This window comes from Aegilops tauschii, chromosome 5 (genome assembly GCF_002575655.3).
Source record: "Aegilops tauschii subsp. strangulata cultivar AL8/78 chromosome 5, Aet v6.0, whole genome shotgun sequence".
In the NCBI taxonomy this organism is placed as follows: Eukaryota; Viridiplantae; Streptophyta; class Magnoliopsida; order Poales; family Poaceae; genus Aegilops; species Aegilops tauschii.
Genome location: NC_053039.3, coordinates 100,286,549 through 100,296,658, shown reverse-complemented (window position 1 = coordinate 100,296,658; position 10,110 = coordinate 100,286,549). Strand labels below are relative to the sequence as shown.

The 10,110-nt window shown below is 49.7% G+C and overlaps 1 protein-coding gene across 1 annotated transcript; it reads left to right on the top strand.

Moving 5' to 3' along the window:
• Positions 1-4,652: 4,652 nt before the first annotated feature.
• LOC109765166 (uncharacterized) lies at positions 4,653-5,583 on the top strand. The gene is made up of 2 exons (XM_020323941.4): positions 4,653-4,991; positions 5,079-5,583. The coding sequence occupies exons 1-2, from the start codon at positions 4,712-4,714 to the stop codon at positions 5,459-5,461; spliced, it is 663 nt and encodes a 220-aa protein (XP_020179530.1). The 5' UTR covers positions 4,653-4,711; the 3' UTR covers positions 5,462-5,583.
• The last annotated feature ends 4,527 nt before the right edge of the window (positions 5,584-10,110 follow it).

Below are 10,110 nucleotides of genomic sequence, written 5' to 3'. Positions count from 1 at the left end.
TCAGACCCTCGTTTGGCACCGGTATTATTATTCTTGCAGTTTCCTCTCGAGGAGTCATTCAGACCCTCGTTTGGCACCCAGTAATTTATTTTGGGATTTCGGGAGGACTACCGCCCGACTTCTCTGTTATTTTTCCCATGCATTATTATCTCTATGTCTGAACGCATTTGTTAATCTGTTCATATGCTTCATGTTTACATTTGTTATATCTTATGTCCGAACTGTCTTGCGAGTACTTTCATAGTACTCACCTGGCTTGTTGATTTGGCCAGATGTTGACGAAGGCGATCTCTTGGATGAAGAGTTTGATAGTGAGTCCGACACCCAGAGGAGTCCCAGTCAGTCCTGTGCGATCCTGGATTTTGGTCACTTGTTTTATATACGCTTCCGCCACCCGCAATAAGTCTCCTCGAGCCTCACTCCGACGTTCGAAGAGCTGTAGTTTTCAGGAGTCATATCACCCACCCCGCTGTGATATTTCCACCACCGTTGTTATCGTGAGTTAGTAGTTATGCCACCCTATCCGCCGTTATGTTTTATCGGCGTGTTTGTAATAAATTGTTGAGCAGTCTCCGCCCAACCTTGTATTATATTCAGTACTCCTGGTATTTTTCTTCTGTGACCAAGATATTGTCTACCAGTGAGAAGGAATTCTTCTTTACTGGTCCATAAAAGGGATTGGTCTCTCAATAAATGTTTTATTGAAAAACCGGTCGTGACAAGTGTTTCTTAGGGTTTTCAGAACAACAAGTAACATAATATATTTCACATAAATTCCAAGCATAGCATTGCAAATGATCAATTTGATCTAGTAAAAGTTCCCCTTTTTGAGATAAGTGGTGTCGCACATAATAAGCATGCTCATCTAAAGATTTGCCCTCAACTAAGCTAGTTGGGGTTTCAGCACGAGCACAAAGGGATCGAAGATGATCCAAGTAAAAAGCTTTAGAAGTGTGATAGATTTTGAATGGTTCTTCAACCATTGGTGTAGCAGGTACAACTAATTTTTTTTGGTGTTTTGCGTTTCCTACCAATAACTAAAGATAGAAAACAACTTAGAACAACAAATAAAAATTACTTACTGATAAAGCAAACAAGCACACACACGAGAATATTCACCCCACGCTATGACTCCCCGGCAATGGCGCCAGAAAAATGTCTTGATAACCCACAAGTATAGGGGATCAATTGTAGCCTCTTTCGATAAGTAAGAGTGTCGAACCCAACGAGGAGCTAAAGGTAGAACAAATATTCCCTCAAGTTCTATCGACCACCGATACAACTCTACGCACGCTTAACGTTCGCTTTACCTAGAACAAGTATGAAACTAGAAGTACTTTGTAGGTGTTTTTGGATAGGTTTGCAAGAAGATAAAGAGCAAGTAAATAAAAAGTAGGGGCTGTTTAGCTAAAGGAGCAATAAAGTTAGTATAGCGAGTGTGGAAAAGTGGTGGTAGGAGTTGTGAAATTGTCCCTAAGCAATTGACTACTTTACTAGACCGATAGCAAGTTTTATGTGGGAGAGGCCACTGCTAGCATGTCATCTCTGACTTGGAATTCTATGCACTTATGATTGGAACTATTAGCAAGCGTCCGCAACTACTAACGTTCATTAAGGTAAAACCCAACCATAGCATTAAGATGTATTGGTCCCCCTTCAATCATGTATGCATCAATTTCTATGCTAGGTTGAAACTTCTGTCACTCTTGCCCTCCAATACATAGTCCTATCAACATACAACTAACCCTATGGTGTGATCCACGCGCGCGCTCATATGATGGGCATCAAAGGACAGCAACATAACCACAAGCAAATTAAACCAATCATAGCAATTCACCAATTACCGGTAGGACAACGAAAATCTACTCAGACATCATAGGATGGCAACACATCATTGGATAATAATATGAAGCATAAAGCACCATGTTCAAGTAGAGGGTACAGCGGGTTGTGGGAGAGTAGACCGCTGTAGATAGATGGGGGAAGGTGATGGAGATGTTGGTGAAGATGGCAGAGGTGTTGGTGTAGATCGTGGTGGTGATCATGGCCCCGGCGGCGTTCCGGCGCCACCGGGAGAGAGGGGGGAGAGCCCCCCTCCTTCTTCTTCTTCCTTGATGTTCTCCCTAGATGGGAGAAGGGTTTCCCCTCTGGTCCATGGTCTCCATGGCGTGGGAGGGGCGAGAGCCCCTCCGAGATTGGATATGTCTCTCTGTCTCTCTCTGTTTCTGCGTTTCCAGATCTGGCCTTTCACCGTTTCTTTTATAACCGGAGATCCGTAACTCCGATTGGGCTGAATTTTGGACACGATCTCTATCCGAAAATTAGCTTTCTTGCGGCGAAAGAAGGGCTCCAACCGCCTTACAGGATGGCCACGAGGGTCCAGGGCGCGCCCCCCTGCCTCGTGGTCCCCTCGGGCATCGTATCGCGTTGATTCTTCTTCCCAAAAATCACATATATTCCAAAAAATCTCCATTAGTTTTTATCCCGTTTGGACTCCGTTTGATATGGATTTTCTGCAAAACAAAAAACATGCAACAAAAAAGAACTGGCACTGGGCACTGGATCAATATGTTAGTCCCAAAAATAGTATAAAAAGTTGCCAAAAGTATATGAAAGTTGTATAATATTGGCATGGAACAATCAAAAATTATAGATACGTGTCAACGACTCGTCGCGGTGGGTTTGCCAAGCCCGGGGACACATCGTAGACGAAGGCACGCACCGGTGTTGCCAGCACCGGGCATGCGTAGACGGGCGTAGACGAAGTTGACGAAGCGCCGCACCAGGCTTGCCAGGCCCGGGGACACGTCAAGGACAAAGGCACGCATCGGTGTTGCCAGCACCGGGCATGCGTAGACGAGGGACCTGCACGAGCTGTACGCCATGTCGGAGAAGTCGGAGGGGCCAGCAGAGAAGAACTCGACGACGATTGCGGTGTCCATCTTCGCGGGGCCAATGTCGCCCGCAGTTGTCGGAGTAGATGAAGCGGTCGAGGTAGATGATGGCGACGCTGGCGACGAGCTGGTGCTGGACGAAGACGAAAGGGGTGGACGGGCGGCGGCGGGGGCTACGAAGGTAGCGGCGGTGGCGGCCGCGGCGGCTAGGTTAGGAGTGCGGCGGCGGCGCTCGAAGTAGGCGAAGAACCCTGACAGCGTGACGAAGACCGGCGCGGACGGTGGTGTTCCCGCGCTAAGAGAGACGGCGCGGCGCATACCACGAGGGGTCGACGCGCGGTGACGGTGGAGTGGACCGCGGGCCGCGGCGCTACGACCCGAAGGGGCGACGCAGCAGCGGCAGGCGGGTCGGGTCGACGATGGGAAGACCTCGGGGCGGTGGCTGGGACCGCGGGCCGCGACGCTGCGGCCCGTAGGGGCGACGCAACGGCGGTTCGCGAGTCGGTGCAACTACCGGGACGGCCTTGGGACGGCGGCATGGACCGCGTGCCACGCTCGCTATGGCCCGACGGGGCGACGCAGCGGTGGCGCGAGGGTCGGTGCAGCCACGGGACGGCCTAGAGCGGACGCCCTCGGGGCAGCGGGGGACCGCGGGCCGCGGCACTACGGCCCGAAGGGGCGACGCAGCGGTGACGCGGGTCGGTGCACCCGGGAGAAGAACCACGGGGCAGCGGCGCTGCGGCCCGACGGGGCGACGCAGCAGCAGCCCGATGCTCGATCGGTAGAGGGGCGCGCTGAACTCGGGACGGTCTTCACGGGGCCTGCGGAGGCGCGCGCAACCGACGGGCCAGGTCGGTCGCCCGGCGTAGGATGAGGCGGACCGCGGCGGCGGGCGGGTGATCAATCCGATCGCGCGCGAGGTCGGGGACGCCGCTCGGTGGAGGCGCGGTGGCGGCGGAGTCCGAGATGAAGCCGGCGGCGGCGGTCAATAGGGCGGCTATGATTGGCCGCTGCATGACGCGAGGCCGCCGGGTTGGGGTAATGCAGGAGTCCCAGTTGGAGCAGGGCGGTGACGGCCGGCGTAGATCGACGGGCGGGCCGGCGTGCGAACGGCGGCGGCGAAGGGCCGCCGCATGACACGAGGCCGCCGGGTCGGGGCGATCGGCGGGCCGACGCGCGAGGCCGCCGGGTCGAGGCGACCGACGGGCAGACGCGCGGACGCGCGAGGCCGCCGGGTCGGTGAAGAAGCCGGCCGATCACGCCGGTGTTGGAGTAGAGGCGCACGGGGTCGACGGCGGCGGTGGACGACGCAAACGGATCACATAGACCGGTAAACCAAAAAGTAGACGCCGATCAAAGTGACCGGTGAGAGAGAGAAAACCTGGATCAAAGGATCGGGAAAAAAGACTCTCTACGGTAGCCGGCCAACACGGCCGGCGGACGAACCCTAGGTACGGGGGCGCGGCCCCCGGCAGCGGTCATGGAGGCCGATCGCCCCAGGGGCGGCCCGTGGGTGCGGAAGCGGCGGCGGCTAGGGTTTAGGATCGACTTGCGATAGATATCATGTTAGAAGAGAGAGGGGTTTTGGTGGAATAGTTTGTTGTATTGATTGAGCCTCGTGGGCATATATATAGGAGTACATGATTTATACAAGACAAGCCAGAATATTTCCTAGTCTAACCTATATTTCCTAATACAATCACGTTACTCAACATTTACGACTCGGCGGAGCGCTACATATATACAAGCGGCCTCCACAAAAACCGTCATACCACATAGCAACCCTAGATCTATCCCGCACCTCGTCCTAGCTTGCTATGGCGTCCGTCGCATTAAAGCTCTCACGGGGCGCTTGGACAAACACAAATTCCGGCCGCTTCGCTCTTCGCCTACCCGGCCGCTATCTCACTGGAGATACCACCATAACCGCCCGGTCGGGACCGTTACTTAGATCCCCAAACACTGCCGCCGCCGCCGCCTTCACCAGCCCCTTGGATTCCTTCCTCCGGCGCAGCATCGCTACGCTCCCCTCCGGCGAGGACTCCCATCTGCCTGTGGGCGCCGCACAAGATGACCTCGACGACGAGCTCCGCCCTGGTAATCAATCATTCTTTCATCTCTGTATTATTTACACATCTTGGTTGGCAGCACACGTTACGGTTTTCGTTTCTGTGATGACGCAAGACCCGGACACCGTTCCCTACTTCGACGAGAAGGACCTCGTCTCGGATGAAACCCTGTGGGCTCTGTACGAGCGGTGGTGCCGCTTCCACGGAATGGCGCGCGACCACGACGAGATGACTCGGCGATTTGGTCGTTTCAAGGATACGGCGTGGCATGTCCACGAGTTCAACAAGTCGGGAAGGAGCTACACCAAGGGGCTCACCCAGTTCTCCGATTTGGAGCCAGAGGAGTTCTTCGGCCCTCGTCGCTGTCCGAGGACTCACAGAACTGGTAGTCGTTTCTTCACCAACGATAGAGATGAGGTCACGGCGATCTGTACTGACGGGTGTCTTGAAAAATATGAGGGCCCGGTTTGGATAATCCGTGGTGTCAAACAGCCCTGAAGAAACGATTGTATACAGAATTCATCCGTATCTAATCAAATCTAAGACAAGTAATTGGAGACATTATTATTGTAATCTGCCAGCCATTTGGATACAATGGAAATGTGCTTGCTAGATGGTAATCATATGTTGAACCCCGAGCAGCTGAACACAAAATGCGCAATAAATTTGCCAAGAACCATAACGGATTATTGACAAATTTTTAGAATTATCAATGAAGCGGAAGTGGGCGCTATAAGCTAGGAGATGCGGCGACGGCAACCATTGGTTCACTATGCGACACCAAGGGAGGCACCCTTTCCAACCTTAGAGTTGCCCTTATAGCCCTAGATGTTGTCGACCTTCTCCACTGTTTCTTCAATATTGGTGTTGCTCGAGGTTGTTGTTGACAAAGGCAAAGCCCTCGTGGCTACTGGGGATGGTGGTGATGAGGCATTCCCATCGTGCTTCGTTTTGGATCGTGGTGGTTCAGATCTAGTCGTGTGATGGTGTAGTGGATTTTGGTGTCGCCGACAGAGATGGGATGCATGGTCATGTTTTTTGTCGTTTCAGAGTGTGCTCCCGTCCTTCTCTAGTCGTGCCATCATATCTCTTTCCTAACAGTGGTTCCCTCAGATCTAGTGTTCTTTCCTCCCGTTGTTTGTCTATGTCCATCTATTGGCCTTGGTCAATTGTTGTTGCCGGCTTGTTGGCCTTTGAGAGACTAGATGCTTTTGCCTTGTGGTGGTGTGGTCGTATGTGGCGGTTTTGCCCCTGGTCATTTGTCGTGATCGTTGTCGTCTTCGTTTCCTGCGTGTGCTTCCTACTCCCCATGGTTCATGCTTTCCCGCCCCATGGCCCTCCTCATATGGCCTGAGTGGTGGTTGGTACGACAAAATTAGGCTTGTGGTCTTATGGCTCGTTGACGTCGTGCCTACGCTCATGCAAATGGCGTTCGTTCAAGGCTAGTCGTAGACTCATCCCTGTGTTGCTTATGTTTCAGGCACTATCACTCGTGCAAGTGGTGTTCGTCATCGTAGTAATGTTTGGGTCATGTGCTTGCCGACTATTGTTCATACTCTTAGGCCAACTCCATTCGACCGACGAAAATGTCCGCTTTTTGTTCGTTCGGGTCGGCTAGACGGACATGAACGTGAAAGAACCGGTATTTTCTTTCAACAAAGTGTATCGTAATAAAAGTAAGAGTATCAAAACGAGCTTACATGAGATCACTTTGGGGAATGACTTCAGAGTAGTAGCGGTCATGTTGGAATCATTTCAATGGTAAAATGATCATCTTCGGAGATATGACTTTAGAGCTATAATGATCATGATTGGGGAATGACTTTAGCGTAAATGAATTGATCTAGGTCAACTAAAATGTGTATGGTTAATTGTGTTTGAAACAAGCTCATTTGATTAAACCCTCATGATTGTTCAATTCATAGTGCCACCGAACCGGGCCTTTTCTATACGACCACATTTGCCTGAGTGGAAAGGCCTTACTTCGTTAATAGTTATGTCTTTTACACGTGTCGTCAAGAAGGTTGGTGCTGGAAATATGCCCTAGAGGCAATAATAAAATAGTTATTATCATATTTCCCATTCATGATAAATGTTTATTATTCATGCTAGAATTGTATTGACCGAAAACTAAAATACATGTGTGAATACATAAACTACACTATGTTCCCTAGTAAGCCTCTACTAGACTAGTTCGTTGATCAAAAGATGGTTATGGTTTCCTAAACATAGACATGAATTGTCATTTGATAACGGGATCACATTATTAGAAAAATGATGTGATGGATAGACCCAACCGTAAGCTCAGCATAAGATCGTTTAGTTATTTGATATAGCTTTCTTCATGTCAAGGGCCTGTTCGGCAACAGCCTAGCTTCCCAAACTCCTCAACTTCTACTCCTAGATTCGATTTCCAGCTTCTCACAGCGATGGAAATACATTCGGCTGCGCAGCTCCTGCTTCTCGTCGCTGACATGGGCTGACAACCCATTTAGATGGGCTGAAGCCCGTTTGAGAGGAAAGGGAGCAAAGCCCAGCTCGGTAGGCTACAGCGGTACCCTTTTTCTCCTTAAAAAATGTACAGCTACCATGATGGAGAGGCTACCAAAAGGGAGACACGGGCTGTTCGGGGGAGAAATCAATTGAACCGGTACGCAGAGGTCACTTGGCGGTGGCAGCACCTTGTAATAACGATCAACTCCAGCTCCTTCGTTTACATGGAGCCAGGAAAAGGCAGCTTCCCCAACTCCTACAAATTTGCACTAGGAGAATAGTCAGCTTCTCGATTTGAACTCCACTGAGTTTTCTTGTTCGGCTCAGCTCCACTGCGGAGTTAATGGAAATTGAGAGTTGGAGCGTTGCCGAACATGCCCCAAGTATCAATTCCTTAGGCTATGAGATCATGCCACTCTCGGATATTGGAGGAATGCCTTGTGTGCCATCAAACGTCACTTCGTAACTGGATGATCATAAAGGTGCTCTACATGTATCTCTGAAGGTGTCTGTTGGGTTGCATGGATCGAGACTGCGATTTGTCGCTCCGTGTGACGAAGAGATATCTCTGGACCCTCTCGGTAATACAACATCACAAGAAGCTTGCAAGCATGTGACTCATGAGTTTAGTCGCGGGATCTTGTATTACGGGTCATGTAAAGATACTTGCCGGTAACGAGATTGAACTAGGTATGGAGATACCGGCGAGGCGACGATCGATTCTCAGGCGAGTAACATTTCTCCAGACAAAGGGAATTGCATACGTGATTGACTGAATCCTTGACATCATCGTTCTACTGATAAAGAACTTCGTTGAATATGTAGGAATCAATATGGGCATCTAGGTCCCGCTATTGGTTATTGACTGGAGAGGAGTCTCGGTCATGTCTACGTGATTCTCGAACCCGTAAGGTCGCACACTTAACGTTTGGTAGCGCTAGTGAATGTGCAACTAATCCCCGGGTGGTTTTGGTAATTCATAACAACATATAGCTCATTGAACTAATATCCATTCAGGTTGAATATTTCAGAAAGTTCAGTGATTGGCATGGCATGGACTAGAGATGTGGACCCCTCAAAATGCTAAGGACAAACATTGGCAAAAGCTCAAGACTCTTCATTTCTATTTTAGTGATCCAAGATCACATTGAGTCCATAGAAAAAGCCAATACTATTAAAAGGGGATGAGGTGTTGCTTAATGATCTATTTGCTCAAAATGCTTAGTGATATGCTCCAAAGCCCTCAACCATTTCTCAATTCCAAATATGTCCTAAATCTAAAGTCAAACTTGGCCCCGCCGATTCCGGCGCCACCGAGTTCCTTTGACATAGCCATAGCCAGAAATCCTAATCAGTTCGGTCTCACCAATAGAGATTTCGGTCTCACCAAGATGGGATTGCAAACTCTATGTTTCCCTTCGTAACGTTTCGGTCCCACCAAAATGAGCAATCGGTCCCACCGAGTTCGCAATGCAAACTCTATGTTTCCCTTCGCAACATTTCGGTCCTACTGAAATGAGCGATCGGTCCCATCGAGTTTGCCTAACCAATTCTCTGTTAACTCATTGCTGAAATCGGTCTCACCAAGTTCATGCAATCGGTCACACCGAGATGAGGTTTTGCCCTAACCCTAGCGCATCGGTCCCACCGAGTTAATCATGCCGGTCCCACTGAGAATCCTTACGTTCACATTTTGAACTGAATCGGTCTCACCGAGTTCACCTATTCGGTCTGACCGAGTTGGGTCAAATGTGTTTAACGGTTAGATGTTGTGTGGAGGCTATATATACCCCTCAACCCCTTCTCTATTAAAGAGAGAGCCATCAGAACGTACCTACACTTCCACTACTCATTTTCTAAGAGAGAACCACCTACTCATGTGCTGAGACCAAGACATTCCAATCCAACCACAAGAATCTTGATCTCTACCCTTCCCCAAGTTGCTTTTCACTCAAATCATCTTTCCACCATAGCCAAATCTGTGAGAGAGAGTTGAGTGTTGGGGAGACTATCATTTGAAGCACAACAGCAAGGAGTTCATCATCATCACACCATCTATTACCTTTTGGAGAGTGGTGTCTCCTAGATTGGTTAGGTGTCATTTGGGAGCCTCCGACAAGATTGTGGAGTTGAAGGAAGGAGTTTGCAAGGGCAAAGAGATCTCCTACTTCGTGAAGATCTACCCAAGTGAGGCAAGTCCTTCGTGGGCGATGGCCATGGTGGGATAGACAAGGTTGCTTCTTCATGGACCCTTCGTGGGTGGAGCCCTCCATGGGCTCGTGCAATCGTTACCCTTCGTGGGTTGAAGTCTCCATCAGCATGGACGTACGATAGCACCACCTACCGGAATCACGCCAAAAATCTCCGTGTCTACATTGCGTTTGCCTTCTCCAAACCGTTCCCTTTACCTTCATATGCAATGTTTTACTTTCCGCTGCTACACTCTTAGAATTGCATGTGTAGGTTGATTTCTTGACTTATGCTAAGTTGCTAATATCTTCCAAGACTTAAAATTGGGAAAATGCTAGATTTTTATTTGGTCAAGTAGTTTAATCACCCCCCTCTAGATCTACTTTCGATCCTACAAGTGGTATCAGAGCATTGGTCTCCATTTGCCTTGATTTCCATAGCTTTGGTGATCATAGTCTTGGTTT

What these genes read in the sequence shown, in the direction of transcription:
- LOC109765166 (XM_020323941.4), top strand. Translation starts at nt 4,712, where the DNA reads ATGGCGTCCGTCGCATTAAAGCTCTCACGGGGCGCTTGGACAAACACA. An exon ending in CGACGACGAGCTCCGCCCTG is followed by an intron (nt 4,992 to 5,078) that starts GTAATCAATCAT and finishes TGATGACGCAAG; the next exon opens with ACCCGGACACCGTTCCCTAC.